At 39.1% G+C, this 23,842-nt stretch overlaps 1 protein-coding gene across 6 annotated transcripts in view; it reads right to left on the bottom strand.

The window, feature by feature from the left end:
• SCEL (sciellin) overlaps positions 1–23,842 on the bottom strand; it is a 103,649-nt gene that overhangs the window by 52,837 nt on the left and 26,970 nt on the right. For all 6 annotated transcript variants that reach the window (XM_058548337.1, XM_058548341.1, XM_058548340.1 and 3 more), the window contains 5 exons: positions 23,525–23,563; positions 22,340–22,420; positions 20,055–20,120; positions 2,467–2,547; positions 178–243 (listed from right to left, as the gene is read on the bottom strand). In XM_058548337.1, coding sequence (XP_058404320.1) covers positions 178–243; positions 2,467–2,547; positions 20,055–20,120; positions 22,340–22,420; positions 23,525–23,563 — 333 coding nt within the window. The remainder of the gene's footprint in view (positions 1–177; positions 244–2,466; positions 2,548–20,054; positions 20,121–22,339; positions 22,421–23,524; positions 23,564–23,842) is intronic.

Below are 23,842 nucleotides of genomic sequence, written 5' to 3'. Positions count from 1 at the left end.
CTTAAACTAGAAATAAAAGGAATAAAATTCTCAGCTACATATAAAAATATCTATCATCTACTATATTTAAGTGGAAAATTGACTTTAATTATTAACTGTTTTGTGTTCTTAAGTGTTCTAATAAAGCATACTTTATCATTTCTACAACTACATAGATATAGGTGTAGATCATTGTACCTTATATTTCTTTCAGCAGATCTGTTAGTTTCTGTATATACACCTGGTTTAGGTGGACATATCTGCCTATATTTTTAAAGTTAAAAATAACATCTGTTAGGTAAGGAAACACTTCTCTGTTAAATTTAAATTTATAGGAAAACATTTATATTCAAAAAGATAAGTGTGTCAGAACAACAGTACTACTTGAGATAACAAACTTACCTTAGCTCTTTTGGTTCACTAGAACTCAACCATCTTCTATTTGAAGTTCTAGAGTCCAATATACTAACTTTGCAATTTAGCTTATCTGTTTTAATATACTTCTAACCACTGGATATATTTAGATATATCTGTCTTAAACATGTTCATGTTTATTCTATTTTAGTTTCCAATCATCAATAAAGCATTTTCATACTTACCTCTGTTAGATAACGATATAAGATTTTAAAATATTAAGAATCATTTTTTTATTATTAGGCATCAGAGGAATGATTTTTTTTCTTAAAGACATTCCATGTGAATATTATCAAGAAGTATATTTGCTCAGATAAGATGGGAAATATTTTTATATTTCTAGTACACCCATCACATTAAGAAGGAAAACATTGAGTTGACAGTATTAAATTTTACAATGTTAGGTTCTGTGACAATTTATGATATAAGGCTTTTCTCTGTTCTTTTTCTAAGTATCTTATTGACCTACTTATACATTCTTGCTTTTCCTCAAGAAACTCTATTCAACTATTTTTTGTACCCCTGAGGACATGTGTTAATTACATAGGAAACACTTCCTTTTCATATTCTTTCATTAAAATCATCTTGCTGTGATTAAAGTAATCAGGGTTTAAAACATGCAAGTTGTCCTAATTTTATTTTTAAGATGATTGGTGGAAAAAAGAAACTAGAGTAGTAAAAATGGATTAGACCAATTCCCGTGAAATTTAGCTTCTTTTGAAACTGCACAAGCTCACTGCTCTAGAGATGCTGATTTTAGATTAGAATTTAGGTGGTACTAAAGCCAATTTATCTTAGCCCCCTAAAAAAAATCCTATTCAAATTGAGATTTAATTGTGCAATACTATAAGAGTAAAAGGAAAAATAAGATAAAAAGTTTGAGAAGTTATTAAGAGTATAATTATAACCAATGTACAAATAAAAAGTTATAAATCTCATTTATATTTTTTATTAATTCGATGAAGAAGTATTTTCTTGACTCAGTTAAAAAAAAAAATTATCTTCTCATCCTAAGGACAAAATTTCAAAGATCCTGTGAAGTTTCACTGAATTCAGACCTGAGTTTTTAACTCAGTAGGCTGAACCCCTAATGCTACATAGGCCTGCCTCCCAATTGGCATATTCTAGCTGAATTTATCCTCTTACTAAAGAATAGTTCTAGAATTGTCTCACATTTTGTCAAAAAATCACCATCAAAAGCAAACATACCAAAGAATCAAAGGCAGCAATCAAGCAGATCTAATGTATTCAGTCTTCATTGAGATACCATTTTTTAAAATCGCACAATAATAATGGAAATGTGCAACGTATGTCTTGAAAAATGGTTTGAGATTATTAAACAGTTTAACAGGAACACATGGGAAGATTTTCACATCTCTGAATTTGTTTTTTAGTATTAATTATAAAGTGTCAGAGATTCAAAGTGGAAAAGCAAGTCTGTCTTTTTTTGTTGATTCAGAGAGAAGTTAATTAGAACATTTTTCAAAATTTGTGATAGTTTTGAAATAGATTACAAATTCCTTAGCTAAAACAACACTAAAGAACTACCCAAAGGTATTTCTAACATAAGGGAGGGTTTGAACAGTAACATAAAGTTTCAAGAACATCTTTCATCAGAAAATGTAGCTCTTAATGGAAAACTTAACTAGGAGTAAATATAAACTGTGTGTGTGTGTGTATATGTATATATATATGGCTTATATTGATATTATATATAATATATGTCAAATACATATATACATATATATTTATATTTTTATATACAGAGAGAGAGGTTCCTTACATATTGGCTCCTAATACATAACCTAGTGGAAGCCTGAGTATGAACACTTCCTAGACATGAATGTTGTTCATTTCTATCTTGAAGGTGTAATGGCCGTAAGTATTTGAAGGCAAACATAAATACACACTTGTGTTGGCAAACAGAGTTAGAAAAGCTTTACAAGTGCCTCTTCAGAGAATGTGCACACAAAACATATCCATGCTTTGTACAAAACAGCCCGCAATTCATTTGCTTTCATTTCCGTTGAACTTCTTCATTTTGGCAAAAAATTCTGCAGTGCTAGGTCTTACCTATTATCTCGTCTTAGCTGGTTAGGAGATGAAACAGGAGAACTGGGCTTTGGAGGTATTGGAGGGTGAACAGTTGGTTCCCTTTAAAGCAGAAAACAGCAGTTCGTTTCACCATGGAAACATGGTCAAGTTTAGCATCTATTAACCAAATGCATTTATTGCCTACGTGGAAATATCTCCTGCATCTCACAACCTCCACGCATGAAGTACCTGAAAGGTCAGAACCTATGGAGCACTGACCTTTAAAGAAGTCAAATATTTAGATTACAGATATTTTGAAAGTTCATTTAACCAGATTTTTGGAAACCCTATCATCTTTAACTGTAGTTTGAAACATAATGTGTTCTTTAAACAGCTTAATATTGTGCTAGACTGTCTAGCTCAAGCCGTGGCATTTTGGGTCAGCAGCACACGAGCATAGTAAATGGTTCTTGGGCATTAACATATAAGCTTCTTTAGGAATTATGTCAACTGTCAGGCTGCTACGGAAACAGCAAGAAATGGTTTCAATTCCACAGACCTCAAGGTAAAGTTGATTTGAAGTTCTTAACTAAATCTGACTTAAATATTGTCAGCACAGGCCAGTTTGATAATAGCAAAGCATATATGTACAGTCAGCCTAAACTTTCCAATGAAGCGCCATGGTAACCACTGAGCTGGTGTGACTGGATGACCTAGGAACTGAAGACAGGCAATTATGTGCATATTTTGGATGGAATCAGCACCATACCCAGGGCATGTCACTCCCTCCACCCCAACCACTACCACTCCAGTTGTTCCCTATTATCCTCAAGATAAATTTCATACCTGGTTAAAGTACTCTGTAATATAGACTCTGTTTACCCCTCTGGCTTCTGCAGCATGCGAGGTGAGCACATAGGTTCTGGAGTCAGGCTGCCTGAATTGCCAGCTGTGTGGTAATGGGTTAACCTGATTCCATTTCTTCATCTGAAATAACCTTTCTAATAGGATTGTTGGGGTGTTGCCAGCACTGAATGAGAGCATGCTTTTATTTATTTATTTTTTTATTTATTTATTTTTTTGACAGCGTTGTGTACTTTATTTTTATTTCTTTCTTTCTATTGCTGTATAATTGACTAGATCATGCTTTTATTTAACAAATTTTTTTTGGTAGCTTTCTATGTACAAGGCATTCTACAAAATGGATAATTCCCCTGTTCTCAAAAGGCTTTCAATACACAAATAAATATATGACAAATGGAGAAAAGTGCTACGAGGAAAACTAAAACACAGGAAAGGGATATAGAGTGATGGGGTAGGGACACTATTTTGTATAGAATGGCCTGGGAAGGTCTTTCTGTGAGGCGAAATTTGAGCTAAGATCTGAAAGAAGTGATAAAATGAGCCATGAGGATATTGGAGGAAGAGCATATAAATATGAACATCATCAGCTTAGAGATGGTATTTAATAGCTGAAACTGGACGAGATCACTAAGGGAGTTAGTGTAAGTAAAGATGAAAAGAAGGCCAAAGGTTGAACCCTGGGCCCTGCAATACTTAGATGTCAAGAATATGAGAAGGAAACAGCAGAAGAGTCTGAGGAGAAGTGGCCAAGGAGAAAAGAAGAGACATATGAGGGTGTGATAGCCCGGAAGCCAAGTGAGGAAAGTGTTTCAAGAAGGGAGTAATTGGCCAAGCCAAATGTTACTGACGGATCAAATAAAACAAGGATTGGGAAGTTAGCATGGTTTGGGCGATATAGTGGTCATTGGAAACCCTGATAAGAGCAGTTTTGATGGGGAAGTGGTGAAAAAACATTATAGGAGTGGATTCAAGAGAATATGGGAAGTAGAGGCATTGATGTAGATACTTCTTTTGAGGCATTTTGCAGTGAAGAGGGAAGCGAGAAATGAGTAGCCATCTGTAGGTTGATGGGTCAAGAAAGGTTACTACAGTATGTAGTTAGGATGATGGGAATGATCCAGTGAAGAGGCTAAATTTGATGGTGCAGGAGAGTGAGTGGAAAGTGCTAGACAGATGTCCTTGGGAAGTGATGGGACTTAAGGCACAAGTGGGCTGGTTGGTCTTAGACAGACCTGCTACTATGGATGAGCTCTCTGTAGTAGCTACTACTCTCTGTAGTACTACTCTCTGTAGTAGCTACTCTGTAGCAGCAGAGAGAGCTTATCCATAGTAGCAGGAGGGAAGGAGACTAGATGGATACAGCTGAGGTATGCTGGTTGATTTGGAGTGGAAAAAATTTTCCTTCATTTGTTTCTATTTCCTCAGTAAAACAGGAATCAAGTTCATTAATTCAAAGTGAGGAGGGGGAACAGGAGTTGGAGAAGAGAGGAGCAGAGAGAATGTGTGAAATGGTTTCTAGGAGAACAGGACAGTAAATGGATTGAGGAAATGTAGTATGATGATAATAAAAATAACACACCATTATATGTGATTATTACGTGCCAAGAACTTTTCTAAATACTTTATACATATTAACTCATTTAATCCTCACTGCAATCCCAGAAATAAGTATCATTCTTCTCCCTATTTTACAGATGAAAAGACGGAGGCACAGAAAGTAAAAATGTATATGCCATGATGATACAGCTGGTAATGGGCAGAGTGAGGAATCTGAACCAGGAAGTGTGGCTCCAAGTCCTCCTCATGCTTTGCTGCCTCTAAAGGGATCCTTGGGCAGCACCAGTGGCTCAGTGAAGGTTAGTGCTCATGGAATTAAAATAAGGCTAGTTGGCACCATTTTCTCTCGCCATATTCAGTTGCTTCAGGGGCAGGAATAGAATAGACAGAGTTGGATTTAACTAAGTTTATGATTCAGCCAAGTGAGTGCAACAAAAAGAAAGATGGCAAGGGAGGGGAAGGAGTACACAAGGAAGTGATTACAATGAGGGACCGTGGAATCTGAGAGGGACTTGGAGGAAAGTGAGGATATGAGGGGAGAGGGACTGTGGTAGAATCAATGCATTGCTAGTTGTGGTGGGGCTAAAGAATTTCTGGAATCAGATAACTGGAGGGAGTGAGCTGGACAGATGGAAAGTGGAAGCCAGAGAGAGAAAGCTTTGCAATTGAAATTTTGTAGCATGTGTGGTTACTTACAAGGGCAAGATCTATGGGTGGCTGAGGTAGGGTAAAGAACAAGGTCATTGGAGAGGAGGTCAAGGAAGTGAGAGGCCAGGATAGGGACAGATCCTCTAAACAGATTTGGAAATTACCAAGCTCTGTGACAGGAGGGGTGTTTCCGAGAGACAATGACCACTGTGCCAGTCTTCAAAAAAGTGAGAGTGAGTGACTCAAAGACCTTCAGGTGACTCCAGTGAGGAAGAGAAGCTCAGGATGGAATGGGTTCAAAGAAATGGGGAGTTTTAGGGAGGAGGGAGTTAAAATTGAGAGGAAGGGGCAATCAGGAACAAACAGGACCCCTCCCCTTCCTCCAGACCCTGTGATATGTGGAGTAAGGAGGAAAACTGCCCTTACTGACAGAGAGGCTGTGGGAGCAGGGTCTTCTAGGAGAACTCAAGCAAGAGGTGAGAGATCATTCAGAGGTGAGGCTGAAGAGTAACGAGTTTTGATGGTAATGGATGACACATCCAGGGAGACGCCGTAGAAGGATTTGAGAAGTTAGGAGGCAGTTACGTTGGGTCGGGTTCAGTGATACACAGAGCGCTGTGGGGATGCTCCAGGTAATAAGAAATCATGTGGGGGCCTGCCGGTGGTGCAAGCGGTTAAGTGCACGTGTTCTGCTGCGGTGGCCTGGGGTTTGCCGGTTCGGATCCAGGGAGCGCACCAACGCACCGCTTGTTAAGCCATGCTGTGGCGGCGTCCCATATGAAGTAGAGGAAGATGGGCACGGATGTTAGCCCAGTGCCAGTCTTCCTTAGCAAAAAAAAAAAAAAAAAAGAGGAGGATTGGCATTGGATGTTGGCTCAGGGCTGGTCCTCCTCACAAAAAAAAAAAAAAAAGGAAGAAATGATGTGACTGGAGTTCCCAAGGGGATCCATGGCCACAAGGATGGAGGATGTGATGGAATTAGTCCTGAAGCTTTCTTGGCAGAGTGTGATAGCGAGTCTCCGGGTGATGGGCAGTGGAGCAGCAGAGCACAGAGCATGGTGAATCTCCTGGCTTTTGTGTTGATGGTGGCATTGAAGCCAGCAGAAGGGCATGCAAAGCCTTAGAGCACTGCCTGGCTCACTGTAAGTGCTCAGTAAATGCCTAGTGCTGCCGTTGTTTTTATCTCACATGAACCCAATACTGTAGCTTTGCCAAAGCACTTGCACTTCCTACCCCCCAGCCCACACACCACCATATTCTCTCTCCTCTCTGGCACACCTCTTTCTCCCTTTCACCTGGATACTCCCCCCTTGCCCTTCGGACTTTGGCTTGGATGTTACCATCTCCGGTGGTACCCAAAGCTATGCCAGATATGTCCCTATGTCTCCCATAGCACACTATTTTTATAGCAAATATCACGCTGTTCCGGATTATCCATAACTTTCAGTCTCTACACTGGACTGAAAGCTCCTAAAAGGATAGTTATATCCTAAGTGCTAGGATTGTGTGTGATGTTGGTGCCCAATAAAGATGTGTTGAAAGAGGGAATGATTGACTGAATTTTTATTTTTGGGGGAGGGAAATGGCTACCGAAGAGGGGCCTGAAACTTTAAAAATCTGTTCAAGTTTAGTTGTCCCATAGGAGAAGTCCATTGTTGATTCCACTACTGAATACCTAGTAAGTACCAGGCACTCAGATGAGTTATTGTGTTACATGACATGCCTGGAAAAATAATTTACACGAAAATAGTCTCCCTATTCTGGCCCAGTGTTACATTTTACAATTAGATATTATTTTATTTGTATTGCCATCATCTTCTCTTCTCAAAAAGTATCCTTGTTTTGGGGATAATGTTATATCACTCAAGTGATAGTGTGTCTTTAGTGCATCTGTGTGGGTTAGCTGATTATATGGTTTTCTTCCAGGGGTAGAGGAAAGGAGTGAGTGGGTGGCCAGTCCTAGGTAATAATAAGTCTGTCCAGGGCACTGGATACAGGCGAGAGAGAGCTAACAAGATGGAAAGGAGGATTACAAAAAGGAGAAATAAGATGGTGCGAAACTTTGCTTATGCCAGAGTCATGTTGATGAAAGCTAAATTTCTTCCAGTTTAGAATGGCTAAGGCCTCGAAGAGGCGGTGGTTATTGATCAGGTGCGTCTGGGAGGCAGAGATGGACGAGTAGAGAGGTAGATCTGGGTACACAGTGCAGAGACGGTTTGGGGGATACCCAGGAAAGAAAAGGTAGATGTGCAGTTGCGAAGGCCAAGAAAAGCAGAGGGGCATAGTTCTTCCCGAGGGTGATGCATTTACCCACTGCTGGGCAGGGGCCAGGAGAGGCCACATTGACTTCAATTCACCTCAAAGGAGCTTTCATTCGCATCTCTGCAATGACAGCCCCAGATGACAGATCCCAAGCCCTTGGGGGCAATGAGAGAAGTCATTCATGCCATGCCAGGAGCTCGATGTGATGCCAAGCAGAGGGATTAAAATGCAAGAGCAAGGCAGGAAGCTGTGGCCCGGAATGTTTTTGAAGAGAAAGAAACAAGAGACATTCACGTGGAATGATCCTGTTTGAATGCCACTTTGAGATGCAATGTTTAAGCTTGGACAAGTTGACCCTGGCTCTACCCTCTGCCTTTCCCTCAACCCCACAAGACCTCTGCAGGATCAATGCCACCACATTAATGGCTATAATTGTAAACAATAACTTTCAGGATAAAAAGGCAGCTTTCACAAGAAACACGTGAAAACTTGTAGATAGTAGCTCAAAGGCCAGAGCTAATAGAAATAACACTGTAAAGCTGTTTATATTTCTTCATTTTCATGTGCTGCTGCAAAGATCACTTCTTTCCATTATGGCTTTTTTAGATAACACGCTTGGCTCTGTGACTTCTGCTCAAGACTGACTTTGTGAAGAACATTTCTATTACCACAGCACAGGTCTAGATTGAAACAAGAATAATTGACTCTAATATTTATGAGTTTTGCTTTCACTTTCCATTGTGCTTAGCTTTTGTAGCCCACAAATATAATTTTTATTCCAACAATGGCAAAGGAGATCAAACTTATGTTTTTTCAGTTCCAGTAACACGCCAACTTTGCCAAGCTCTCACATACATTATTTTATTCAATCTGTACATCAATCCTGTGGAGTGTATATTATTATTTTTTTCACTGAGTTTCAAAAATGTTGAGTAATTTGCTCTGTGTCACATTGCTGGTAAGTGGTTCAGCTAGGGTTTCAACCTAGTCTTTCTGATGTCAAATCCCATGCTTTTTTCTCTATATAATACTGTATCAAACCAATACTTTTCCAGGTATTTCCAATGCAAACCTAAGAACAGTAGGTTGCGCTGTATTATTTCCTTTCCCAAGGAAGGAGTCGGTAGCTCAACAAGCACTTACGGCACAACTGCCCCAGTAATAATGTTAGGACGCATAGCAGTGTATGAGGCAAAACCAGGCATTCAAAGACTGGAAAGGGTGTGGTCCATGCTCTCAAAGAGCTTATAGAATGCAAGGCACATGTTCAAAAGAATGATTACTGTGATGATGTCTCCCTTTCTAGCAGCCAGTGGCCATTTCCACAAACGATAACCAGCAATGGAGCATGCACTGGACTAGAATTCCAGAGACCTAGGTTCTAGACTAGCTTTGCCACTAACTTTCAGTTTGATCCTGGAAAGAATGCTGATTCTTTCTGAGTTTCTGCTTCTTCATTTACAAGAGGAGGAGATTGGTCCACATACGTGGCTGGCAAACCACTATGTGACCCTGGGAGAAAGAGTTATCGCAAGGAATCCTCAATTCCACAGAGCCCCGAGTACTTGCTATAGACTAAGTATGATGCACATTCATATACTGCACTTCCAAATATATGTAGTTGCAGTTGTGGTTAACAAAATGTAAATTAGTATAATTTAGGTCAGATCTGTGAGAACATATATAAACTTTAGCTGATCAATAAACACAAATTTTTAAGTATTGCTGAATTTGTAGCAGCTTGTGGTCTTGATATGTTTTCTCAAAGACGTACTAAGAATAGTCCAACTATTATCAAATGAAACTGTGAAAATTTTCAGCATTAAAAAAGGAGTCTACTCAAAATGGATCATAGTCCTATGTATATAATATACAACTATAAAACTTTTAGAAGAACACACAGAAGAAAAATCTTTGTGACCATGGTTTAGGCAGATAGTTCTTAGATATTAGACCAAGAGCACAATTAATTTAAAAAAAACTTGATAAATTGGATTTCATTAGATTAAAAAACTTTTGATCTGTAAAATACATTGTTAAGGGAATGAAAATACAAGTCACATACAGAGAAAAAATATTTGGAAATCACATATCTAACAAAGGATTGTCAGATGGCTGTGTGTGAACATTTAAAGCATCTTTGCAAACAAGCCAAATGTCCTTCAACTGGTGAATGGATAAATGAACTGTGTACCTCCATACAATGGAATACTACTCAACAATGAAAAGGAATGAAACTGATACCTGTAACCACATGGATGAATCTCACATGCATTATGCTAAGTGAAAGAAGCCAGATTCAGGAGGCTATATATACTTTGTGATTCCACTTATATAACATTCTGAATATATCTAAGAGAGGAAGAAGAAAGATCAGAGGACAAAGAAGTGTCCCCATGTATGAAGACAGTCCTAAGTAAAATATTGGTCCTTGCACCCCCACCCCCTATTTTTCACTGCCCTCCCCCTAGGCTCTTAGAAGCACAGTCCCTATGTCAGAGTATGCTCCTGTCACCCACACTACACCACACCCGGGCCTCCCTGCCTTCCAGAGGCTTCTTGCTACAACGCTTTCTCCTCTCCACAAAATCCAAACCACCTTTGCCTCAGTGTGCTCCAACTCTACCCGGTTCTAGCAGGAAAGAAAACTGATTCATGTAATTGACACTGAGATTTGAATGACCAGAGACAGCCCCTTTAACCTGTCAGAGTTTTCAGGCTTTTAATTGAGGTGAGATTTATGATCTCTAGTTGATACACCTTCAGGCAATACTCCTAAACAGTGAAATAAATTTTTTCTATATAAAATTGTTTGCCTTTTATGGTTGGGGCACAGGGAGTTGTAGCTTGGAGGGTGATGTTTTTGGCAGAGCACTTGCCCCCAGGTATCCTGATTCTCACAGCTTGTCCCTCGCCCCTGCTTCTGAACCTGAAGATCCCTTGCTGCATCACACTCCAGGGGGCTCCCCTGGCAGTGGCAGAGGCCACAGGGACTCCAGGAAATGGAGGGGCGGGGGAATCTGGATTGGGGGAAGCGGGGATGTTTTTTGCTGGTTGTTGTTTGAATGCATGAGTTACTTAAAACCAGCATCAGGAGATCAGAGACTGTCTATGTTGACCTCACAGGACTGAGGAAAAAGCAACTCATTGCTAAAGGTTAAGTTCTCCATTTCCACATTCTGAGTTAGCTGTCTCCTTATTCTATTTAAGCAACACTTTTCAAAAACAATAAACCTTAACTCAGCTTAATGTTTTAATTATTTTGACTGTTTAGAATGGATATTCTAGGCATTCAGATAAGATTTTAAAACCACCGTACTTTGACATTTTAGTGAGAGTCTTAGAATCTTAATTTTTGCAAAACAGATTCTAGTTAATATAACGAAGACTTTTGTTGACATAAAAATGAAACACATTGATTTAATTTAGCATGATAGCAAACTTTGTAGAACGTTTGGTACCAATAGAGTTAAAAATATTGCCGCATAATTAGAAAGGTCACATTTTACCATTTATAGTTACAGACAGAAAAATATAACTGTAGTGCAAGGTTGCCATGGCAACTCGCTTCTCAATCAGGATTTTTTTTCCTCCTTCAGCTCTACCAATCAGCTAACTAGAAGTGAAAACCACTGAAGGAGAAGAGGTTGAAACAAATATGGATGAGAAATTATGAAAGTACGTAGCAAGTGTTTAATTATATGGTAATTTCCTAGGTGTGTTCCCACTATTTTAATTTTATCGGATATTATTTCCTTCTCTGTCTTTGGAAATGATTCCAGAAAAGAAGACATTGTTTTTTTGTTGGTGGTGGTAGTGGTGGTAGCTTCACTGTTGTCCCTGAATCAGTATAATGGGTAACATCATAAACATTCATATTGTGTGTTAAGCAACTACCTTATTTCAGCTTCAGTGAGTTTCTTAAATGAACTTCACATGCCATTTAACCACTGAACCTCTAAGTCACCTACATACATAGTCAGAAGCACTTGAATTTACCAGGAACAGAATACCAAGATTTAACGGTGGGTTCTGAACTCAGAAGCAACTTCATCATCAAATTCCTAGAAATGCTATGCCCATATTTCACTATGAAGCAACTGAACATTTCTTATGAATGGTACCTAATATCCACTCCATTGTCTCAAGCCTGGGGGTAAATGTCATCACTCTTTTGAAGGACTCAAAGATGAGAAAAAGTTTAAGAACTTGAAAAATGAAGACATACGTAGTGATTGCTGACAAAATGCTTTGTGTCAGATTTTCTGATAAATCTGAAAATGGAAGAAGTGAAAAAGGAAAAACTGTCACTGGCTCTGACCTAAAATTTTTCATATTGAAGACATTTGTATTTTTTTTAAATATATTTCATAATCTCTAGCACATAGCAGAGCTCAAATTACATAACAGCAAAGCATTAACTCTTAAAATAGAAACATGATATTCTGAAAAGTTACCTAAGCTGCTTATAAATTGTGAATGGATATCTACCCATAATGTCTTATACTAAAAGACATTTTTTCACATGACATCGAATTTGTAATTACTGGATGTCCTGCTACTACTAAACATTAGTAATAAAGGATGAATTCAGAGAGTATCTCTTGGATAGAAATCCCATAGTTGTACACACACAAAGACACATGAACGCACAAGTGTGCACTCACGCACATACACACACCATGCTCTCTGGCATTAGAACCTTTACTCCTCCTCTCCTTTCTGCTTAGAATGGCCCCATCCCCACCTCACCTCTGCACCTGGCTTACTCATACTCCTTCTTTAAGGCTTACCTCAAGCATCTTGTCTTTTGACCCTACTGCACCTCAAACACATCCTCTATTGCTTCCCTCTCCATCCTTCTGCGTATTTTGTTGCTGTCTCAGCCTTTCCCTTTATCATAACCCCAAGGACCTGCTCTCAGTTGGAGCCAGCCTTCATATTTAGCACTCCTGGCTCAAAACTGACTCCTTGATAGACTTTGTGTTTCTTGAAATAGGGACTGGGTCTTACACATCTCTGTGTTCTTAGCTTCTAGCAAATTGTTTTCCCAGCACATAGTCAGAGCTTAACAATTGTGTTGGAAAGAGAGAGAGACAGAGACAGACAGAGGGAGAGAAAGAGAAAGAGAGAGGGAGATGTTTAAACAGTCATCACAACTAAGCGCATAGAATAAAGCCTAACTACAAAGAGACAAATATGATAATGGATTGAGGGAAATTCCTTATCTTGTAGATACTAAGAAATATTAAAATTAATCAACCAATATGTACTTATTGACAAATTACTATGCATAAATTTATTGATGAGTCAAAGGATTATAAGATGACATCAGCTAGTTGATGAGTATACCCCAAAAATGAGTAATATTTCAAGGTAACTCACAATTAATTGCCAACTGAGGATTTCAGACGATAAGCTTTCTGAGTTCAGATAAAAAAACAACCCCTTGGGCTGAGCAAGCTGTGTCGAGGAAGTAATTCATATGAGACTGAAGGATGGGCTGGTTTGGGATGGTAGGATGAACCCGCCCTCCCTGTCTCCACCCTACATACACCTCACCTTTACCATGTAATTCCACTAATTATGGTCTCATTTTCCGGTTCCTCCTCTACCACCTGACGTGTAGACACACATCAAGGTTCAACTTTCATTCTCTTCTCGTCTAAAATTTTCTCCATAGGTAACTTCACTCTGAAGATACCACCTTTAAAATCTCTGTGCTCATTCTCAAATCTGGATCTCCTACCTGAGCACTTTCCCCATTTCTCGCTGCTTGGAAATTACCTCCACAAATATATGCTTTCAGTATCCCAAGCTCTACCAGCTGAAATCAACGCACATTCAGCTTCATGAAACCAATTGTGTACTCCCCATTCTGCCCCTATTTCTTTCTACATTGATTGGTGACATCACTATGCTTAAAATCACCCCAGGCTTGGAAACCTAGCATTGTGTAATTCCTCTACTCCTCTCCCCCAAAACCTCTTTCAGGACTGTTTTCCGGAATCTCCTGTTAGACGGTCTCCCTACACATCAGAGGTCCTCCCAAATGCTGATGTTTTTCTCGTGATCCCACAGCTGATCTGGTGTTGTGGTTACTCGTGCATCCATATTATCCAACTTTTGGAGATATTAAAGACCCCAAGCTGCTGCTGCCCTTCGGAGTTCTCTGACCCAGGAACTGCCCGCTATGCTGCTGAGGGGCGTCACCTAGACATGGAAGCCCTCTCTCTGCTCCCCACCTCCCTCAGGAGTTCCCTTGCCCTCCTTTCTTTCTGGTGGTGGCCCCTGTGCGGTTGCCTTTGGAAAGTCTCACGCTGTGAGTGACTCCTTCCCAGGCAAACCTGTCAAAGCGCCATCCAAATAAAGCTTGTAGTGTGCTACTGTCACCCTGTGGTCATACCTTTTCCCTCGGTCAACATCCAATCCCTCAAACTCACTGCAATGACTGATTGAATAAGAGGAGTAAGGGAGACAGAGAAGTCGATGACAGTTTTGGTATTTTAAGTGTCGGTAACTAGATGTTTATATTATTGTGACATCAGAAAGTAATTTTATTTTAAAAGGTAGCATAGAGTGCCTCCCAAAGAGTAAATACATCACCATGTTTGGTCATGAGGATGAGATTCTCTGAGCACAGCCTAGCATAGCAAAGAGAGAACTAAACCACCCAGTGTAAGTAATTAATAGAAATTGTATGTGTGTGTGTGGTGGGGGAGGGACAGAGAGAGTGAGGAAAAAGAGTAAAATAGAGATAGAAGAAAGAAGGAGTGAGAGGCTGCAGAGAAAAACAGGAACAGGGCCAGGCCTGTAGAGAAATGTCAGCCAATGAGAAATGACCAATAACAGGGGTGGCCAAGGAACTTACAAACAGGAATTTCCAATATTACATTTTACGTAGTTTGGTTTGGCCTTCTATGGTGTATTGCTACCACTCCCACCATCTGACATCTTTATTAAAACCTTATGCAAGTGTTATTTGGACAAATCAAGGAAAAGAAGCTGCCACCTTCTATGCCTGGCTTAAAAGAGAGAACAGACACAGATAAGTCAGAAGTGACATTTTGAAGAAAAATCACGTCAAAACATGGCCACAAGAACATAAGTGCCCCAGATGGGGAAGAAGACAGCATTTCAGACAGAGGAAGCTTACACGATAAGGGTCTGTAGAAGGTGGGAGTATAGTACATTTAAAACAGATTCAGTGACTGGAACAGAGAGCAAAGGGGAGTTATGAGGAATGGAAGGAAGGTAAATGTAGGCAGTCAATCCTAAGGATTTAAGTCTTTAAGAACAATGAAAAGTCATAATCTTTATTTAGGAGGGTGATATGTTCCGATCATCCTTTTATAAATATCACTCTGGCAACTGGGTGGAGAAGAGATTGGGGGAGGGGAGTTATCAGGGTGAATGAAGAGAGAATACTTAGGTAGCTGCTGTTGTAGCCCAGGGGAGATATGACGACAGAAATGGAGAGAGGTATTTGGATTCAAGCGGCATTTAAGAGGCAAATTGGCAGGATTTACTAATGGATTGGATATTGGTGGTTAAGGAGAGAAAGGTGCAAAATACAACTTCAAGTTTTGGGGGTTTTGACTGGCTGGAGGACAGTATTATTAACTGAGATAGAGGACCAGCTTAGTGTGGAAAATTATTAATTTCATTTTGAACATGTTGAGTTTGCAGTGCTTTTGAGACATTAAAGTGAAAGTGTCAAGTAGGCACTTGGCTATCCAAAAATAACTCAGAGAAGAGGTCTAGAGTAGACAGAAATGAAGGAGTTGAGAACATGCAAATGGCCATTGAAGCCCTGGGCATGGATAATGCTGTCAAAGGGCAGAGCGGAGAATGATAAGAGAAGAAGGACTTTGAGCCATTAGGAACATCAACCTTTAATGGCTTGATAGAGGATGATGAGGTAGCAAAGGAGAGTGAGAAAGAATGACTAGAGAAATAAAAGAAACTCCAGGAGAGTGTGTTGGTGGGGGTGAGGAGTTCTCAAAAGACAATGAGAGAGAAGATTTCATAAAGACATGAATAGCCAGTGCTGCCATTTGAAAGGTCAGGTGCTTATCAGGACTGATATATCAATAAGAATTTATCAGCAAGGTCATTAGTGATCTGGAGAGAGCTATTTCCATGAACTAATGGTGGCAGGAACCCAAAAAAATGGAGACAGAAAGTATTATCAACTCTTCTGAGAACTTTGGCTGTGAAGGAGAGATAGGGTGCCAGTTGAATGGATTTGTAAGACTAGGCTATTAATTTTTAGAAGGCTCTTTTAAGATGAAAGGCATCTGATCATGGAGAAGGGGGGAAACCAGTGAGCAGGGGTTTGATCAGAGAAATGAGAGGAAAAGACAGATGAATGCAATGAGGAACAGAGATTATAAAGCTAAAATTATGATTCAGTCTTGATTAAAATGAAAAGAAATTATAGGTTCTGATGGCATTTGATAAGAATACTTCAGAGGAAAGAATCTTGTTGACATAGGTTGGTCGTTCAAAACACTATGTGGTTGTTTCCCTTCTCAGCAAGAGAAGGAAGAGGAGGTCAGAGAACATTTACCTCCCAATGACCAAAGAGCAACCTTGGAAATCAGCTAGAGAAATTTTATTTAAGTTCAAAACTTTACATGTTATGTCATGCTATCATGAATTACAGTTCCTCTCCTTTATCTGGCTTTATCAAAAAGAGGGCAAGAGACTTTCAAAGATATTCAACTCTTAATTCCAAAATTTTGTTTGATCACGCAGGTCTTAACCCTCCCATTTTGAGACTAATGTATGTCATGCACAAAATGATACTTGTCTTGGGGCCGGCCCGGTGGTGCAAGTGGTTAAGTGTGCGCGCTCTGCTGCAGTGGCACGGGGTTCGCCCGTTCGGATCCCAGGCGCACACCGACGCACTGCTTGGCAAGCCATGCTGTGGCGACATCCCATATAAAGTGGAGGAAGATGGGCACGGATGTTAGCCCTGGACCAGTCTTCCTCAGCAAAAAAGAGGAGGATTGGCAGATGTTAGCACAGAGCTGATCTTCCTCACACACACAAAAAATGATACTTGTTTTAAGAAATTGCTTTTTTCTTTAGCTATAAAATATGATTATTTTAGAAAATTAAATTTTCTCATTTAAGCTCTAATTAAACTCACCAGCCTTATGTTAATTATATATAGAGAATTACATGTAGATATAGATATAGAAATAAATATAGACGTAGACATATAGTCATAGGTATAGACATACATATAAATATAGATAAAGGTGTGACATCATTGGTTCTTCTGTTGATAAAAAAAAAACTTGAGACCCTTTGGGTGCAGCTTACCTCATGTCTGTAACAGATTTTAATCCAAATACAACACCAACACAGGTTTTCAATCCAAACACAACTAAGTTTGATTATTGCACACTATATAATTCAAGAAAGGAACAACTGAGGGATGGGGTGATGCACGATGTCAAAACCACAAAGAGGTCAAAGGGAAAAAATGTTCAGGAAAAGGACTCATTCCTGTAATAATTAGGAAGTCTGATGTTCTTTTCAAATGTGCTGCACAGACGGGAGTATGTGGGAGAAATGACATCTCCAGGAAAGATTAGGTGATGGAAAAAATGAAACTTCAAAAAAATGAAGAACAGAAAAGGGAGTGAGAGTGTCAGTATTAACGGGGAATTCATTTGCAGAAGATAGGAGGGGAGAGAGAAGGACACCAGTGTGTAAGTGAAGGATGAAGGGAAATAAGGCTAGCATGGAGGTATTAGCTACCATTAAAAATCAGAGTCCCTCATTTTTATCTGTTTTTGACCTATTTTCATTTTCTTTGTGTTTTTCTGGGGACAAAGATCTCTTTTTGAAGACTTTGCTTCCTTTCATCATTTAATAATTGCTTCTATTTTTCAGTTTTTATTAAAAAGGCTATTTCTGGGAATGCACTGGAATTAAAGGTGAGAAACAGAAGCTGTACTTTGAGCTCTTCCAAAGAAAAGCACTTCAGAAATCAAAGGCATTGCTACATTGTTATTATTCTCTCCTTCCCCTGAAAACTTGGCATGACATTAGCTCTGATCCTCAAAGAGAAGTCTTTCAGTTTAGCCATCATATTAATATATCTGTGACTCTAAAAAAGGAATGGATATCTAAATTGATCAACCTAGTCCAACAATCTTCTCTTTTTTTTAGTTCCGGTGCGGTGAATCTGATCCAGGAATCAGAAATAGCAGCATTGTAACTCATTTTATCCTCCATGTAAATCACGTCCAGTGATGCATAAATTGTAAGGGCATATAGCCAAGCACTGTCAGTTCTGTGCAGAGAGCCATAAGCTAAACCAGCATTGAAAGCATGAAACGGTAACTCATGAATAATCCTTCCATATTTTTACACAGTTATATAACCAGTTGCTTATTATAATGATAATTTACATTAATATTGGAATAATGAATAGAAGACAAAAATAAGAAGCTATTTTGGAAATAACTCATAAGTATTTCTAAGCACCAGTTATTGTCTATCAAGACAGAATTGGATAGATAGCACAATACTCAGGAAACAATAGTAACTAGAAAAACTCCTAGTCAATATTTTCCCCATTTAGGTAGCTCCATGAAAGGTATCACTCATAAAGAAATATCTTAACACAGCCTGAGGGGAAAGAAGGTTTTAAACTAGAAACATAATCCATACTTGGCGGTTCATATAATAGGAAGTCATCTATAAATGAGCAGGTTAAAAAAAAACATTTTAACAGATGGTGTATAACTATATACATATATAAATAATATACAACATATATAAATAATATATATCTGTACATATATAAATACACACATGTATATACAGATACAACAACAGGTGTGGAAAAAGCAACTTGATCTCTTTGTGTCTATTGGTCAACTAAAGTTTATTTACATCCTTAAGACCCAACCTAAGTTATAATAGAAGATATTTATTTCCAAATATTTCCATTAGTTAGAAATTACAGAGATATAAAAGCCTGCACAGCAGATGAAAATATTAGGAAATAAAAACAATCTCATATTAAACAAGCACACCATTTAATAACTTTCTTTTCCAATTGCTGAATTGGGAAAATAAGGACCATTGAAACATGGAAATATTTGGTGAAGATATTCTAAACGTTGGTGACTTGAAAACAATTTTGGACACCCTAAAGCAAAACCCAATCAGAGACCTATTTTTCTTCACGTGTAAGTGACACAGATTAGTGGAGTTCTCCACTTGTGTCTGCTTCTTTGAAAGCTAGAATAAGGCTCCACGTTTTGTCCACTGATATATCCCAAGATCCCAGAAAAATATCTGGCACACAGTATCACTTATTAAACATTTATTAAATTAATTTATTGTTGACATTCCTAGCATGGAAATGGTAGAACAAGGTGTCCTCTGCATGGTCTATAATTTTAGTTATGATTATTGCTCCAAACAAAAAGTAAAAGTAGCAAACACCCACCTATCACTTGACGCTTGCCAGAAACTTGCCACACATACCCCACCCAGTCCTCTGGGCTCATCACAGCCTGCAAGCAGCTGAGCGCCAGGAGCTCACATTGGAGCCCCGTCCGCTGTTTGACTCCATTCTATCCTCTACCACGCTTATAGATTCAACTATGTCCCCCCAACTCATATGTTGAAGTCCTAACTCACAGTGCTTCAGAATGTGAGCTTATTTGGAAATAGGGTCATTGCAGATGTAATCAGTTAAGTTAGGATGATGTCATACTGGAGTAGGATGTACCCCAATCCAATATGATTGGTGTCCTTACAAGACCAGAACTTTGGACACAAACATGCACACAGGGAGAAAGCCATGTAAAGATGGAAGCAGAGATTGGGACGGTGCTTATACAAACTCGTTAATGCCGAAGACTGCCGGGAAACCACCACAAGCTAGAGGAGAGCAGGGAACAGATCCTCTCTCACAGTCCTCAGAAGGAACCAACTCTGCTGATACCTTGATCTTGGACTTAAAGCCTCTGGAACTGCGAGGCAATAGATTTCTGTTAAGCCACCCAATTTGTGGTACGTCGTTACGGCAGCCCCTAGGAAACTAATACAGCTAGTTACTGACTCCTCGCAACTTGTCAGGTTTCCCACCAGGGGCACTGGTACCCTGACCTCACTCCCACTGGGCACTGTCTTGTTCAATGCTCAGAGTTCACCAACTTGCCGCCAATTTCTTCCAAAGCATCCACAATTATACTTCGTCAGTATCCAACACATTCTTTCAACAAGTTACATAGCAATTGCATCTGACACGTTTCCCTTACCTTCTGTTTGCTCCTGTGCTTAGAGTGGCCTTATAACCTGGAGGGGGGGGTGGGAACCAGGACTGTCTGTTAAGAAATGACATCAGTTATAACCATGGTGCTTGAAAGGCCTGATCCCACCCACATGTCAGGCAGGAAAAGCTGAAAATAGTTGGACAGTTAAAAAGGCAATGAGATGACTTTTCTATAAGGCCTCAGAAATAAAATGAAAGCTATTTCATAAATGCCATAGGAAGTAACTGCTATATATTGCAGGCTATCTGCTCCCCCAAGTAAATTCCTTTTCCCATTTCCTTTGACACTAAACAATGTAGACATTTCCTTACAAAGAAATCTGAAGGAAATCTGGAAAATAACATTTGTAAAATGTAAATACTAGGTTCATGGGTGTTTATCATCAACATACCTCTTTTTCTTTCTATTTTTTCTGCATGTCTGAAATATTTCATAAGAAAAATAACAACAAGCTTATGCTCTATTCAAAATACGGCTTTAAAAAACTGTGGGTTAGAAAACTCTGACAAGTAAGAACATTAAAAACATAAATGAACACCACAGCAATGCTAATCTCAGTTTTATATATATGTATATATACAAATACATATATATTCAATTGGAAAGATATCTTCACATTACTAGGGTATAATTTTAATTGGTAGAGATAACTAAGGGCACTGTCGAAAAGACTAAGATATGAACCCAATATGAAGATGTTCAGAGGAGAGTGACGTAGCCTAGAGAAGGAAAAGCTGGGATAAGGAGGACAGGAGAGCTGGCTTTAAATTCTTGAAGCAGGTATTCTCCGAGCCACCACAGAACTGAACTAAGATGAGATGGGGGTAGATCAAAGCAGATTTCAACTCAGCGTAAGTAGTCGATGCCATCCATGAGAGCTAGTGAAAGGTACACCACAAAAGTGAGAGTCTCATTGCGGGTTTCAATGGTCCTGAATTAAGCCCAACCTATCAAATGAAAGATTCTTGCACTGGTAGGAGATTGAACTAACTGACATTCAATTTCCCTTCCAACCTTAGGAATCTGTTTCTAACAGACAAAGGGTCAGGGGGATATGAAATTTGGGTCTAAGAGAAAGGTGATCACATTTCTGAGACTGTGGATACAAATGGAATTCCAACCACAGGAAAAAGAGAATCAGCCGTTTCTCTCCAGGAGGGCTACGGCAGCGCCATGGCAGTCAGCCAGTCCATCAACAAATACTGAGCACCTACCCTATACCAGGCTTGGTCCTAGGTGCAGGCAAAGAAAATAAGAAAATTTAAAAAGTACTGAGGTTCACAACTGCTTGTTTTCCATAAGCATCATGATTCACTAGCACTGTGTTCTCTTCAACATGCAAAAATCGCTTCTACCATCACATTCTGTCTCATGAAGTATATTCTGCCACCACAGGTCTAGCTTCTCCTCCACACCTACTAGATAAATGGAACTCAGCACAGGCAGAATGTGGGAGGCCACGCAGGGAAAGTCAGAGGAGGTGGCAATAATCACACAAACATGGAGAGATGTCTCCAGATGGAGCCTTTGACTCTATATTTGGAAGGAGGGTCAACCCAACTTGCAGAGCAGAGGAGGCGGTCATGATTCGGGCTGGTTTCAGGGGCGTGGCAACATACAGCCACACCACAGTCATGATTTCAGGGTAAGGCATTCTCTGTCGTAGGACTCTATTAAAAGGTGTTACCTGAAGTAGCTCGCCCCTTCAACATTTGAGCTCTATCATCACAAACATTATCTAGAGGGGCCGGCCTGGTGGTATAGTGGTTAAGTTCACATGCTCCGCTTCAGCGGCCCAGAGTTCGTGGGTTCGGACCCCGGGTACAGACGTACACACCGCTAATCAAGCCATGCTGTGGTGGTGTCCCACATACAAAATAATAGAGGAAGATGGGCACAGGTGTTAGCTCAGCAACAATGTTCCTCAAGCAAAAAGAGGAAGATTGACAACAGATGTTAGCTCAGGGTCAATCTTCCTCACCAAAAAAAAAAAAAAAAAACCCAAAAGTCTAGATATTCAAGACCCTGAGGGAACTGGAGAAAAGATCACATATTTGAAAAAGAGATTAGCAGAAAAAAGGAGTGAAGTTTGAGGACAAAGAAATCCAGTAGGTGCTGGATCCCTGGGAAGTGGAGGAAGGAACAAGGAGGAAGGGCAGAGCAACTTTTTAACGCCACCTGGGGGCCTTGGTCAACAAGCTGGTTCAGAAAGTAAAGAACAGTCCTTGACAGAATATGAGCAAGAGGCAGACACAAGGAGCCCACCACACCTCTTTTTCTTTACAGGAGTAGCCGCAGAGGGAGAAGCTGGGTTGCTGGCGGTGTTTGCAATCAACAAACCTCCGGGCTGCCTGTTTAATGACAAGAACAGCAAATGATCACATTCCTGAAACTTTTTCATTCTAGCTTACCTTTGAAAGGTCTTATAATCTACTCATACCCCACCTGCACTCCATCTCCACACAGTTTTTCACTTGAAGAACAAAGAACAAAAAGAAAAAGTTCCTCCTTAGTTTACTCATTTTGTAAATTATCAGGCTCTCAGCTAAGTAACTAAAATTGAAGGAATTAATTGAAGAAATCATTCATTATATGATAGTAATTGTGTGTCTGAAATCCAGACCATTCAATTCAGATGTCCTATGGGTTTATATACATGAGTACGTAAATACATATATACATATGTATGCACTTATACATATGTATATTAATCCTGTAATTATTTTGCGACTAACAGAATTATATTGCATGTTTTTTGTATTAAAAGCATTAACTTGTTGAAGAAAATGTTTAAAAATCACACCATTTTAAATCGTTAGTATTTATAAATATACACAGACCCTCACAAAAATGGAAGTGATCCAGGCCTGTTTCAACTAGTAAGAGGTGTAGCCCAGTGTGAAAATTATTTTACTTGTAAATACAAATTTAAAAACTAATTAAGTTTTCAAAAACTTACCAAGTTTGGACTATTAGTAACCTCCAATAGTACATTCCAGGGAAAATATATCTCATCTAAATAGATTGTCAGCAGAGCCTAACCTAATGATTTCACGGCTCAATTGTGTTGTAAATGTGATGGTGTTTTGGGAGGTAAGCAAAATGGAGGGGAAGGAAGAGTTGCCATAGGAGTAGGAAAAATTTAAAAAGTTTTGTGGGAAAACAATAAAGAATCTAGATTTTAAAAAAAAGAAATGGAAAGAAGAATGACAAGTTTTGGTGTTTGGTGAGAGCAGACGTCAGCAAACTTTTTCTGTTCTAGTCCAGAGAGTAAATATTTGAAGCTTTGAGGACCATTTCGGTATTTCTACCGCTCAACTCTGCCTAAGCGATAGGTGCTTAGCTATGTTACAATAAACTTTGGCCTGAGGGAGGTATACCCTGGTTTTTCTTAAACACATACGAACAAATACACTTTATTCTTAAAACTTGACTTCAGTTAGAAAAGTACATACTTCTTTGTTACTTCCGGTGATCTAAATGTGGACCCGTTTCTGGTAAGGAAAAAAAAAGGGAAAAGTTTGAGCAGCAACAAAGGATTTATACTTGCATCAATTTACAATTGTCCCTGGATTTAGAGTTATTATAATGAAAAGTTAGACATTATTTGAGAAAATGAAAGCATCCATATTTGAATAAATTTGATAAGATGATTTTATGACCTTTTTATCTCTTATACCAGATTCTAAAGGAAATTTTTTTCCTTTAGAAAATTCAGTATCATTTAAGTCCAATGTTTTTATCTGTTGGGTTCAGTAATTTTCTTTAGCAAC

Source organism: Diceros bicornis, chromosome 9 (genome assembly GCF_020826845.1).
Source record: "Diceros bicornis minor isolate mBicDic1 chromosome 9, mDicBic1.mat.cur, whole genome shotgun sequence".
NCBI lineage: Eukaryota > Metazoa > Chordata > Mammalia > Perissodactyla > Rhinocerotidae > Diceros > Diceros bicornis.
Note: the sequence above shows the minus strand (reverse complement) of the source record. Positions and strands in the feature narration are given on the sequence as shown.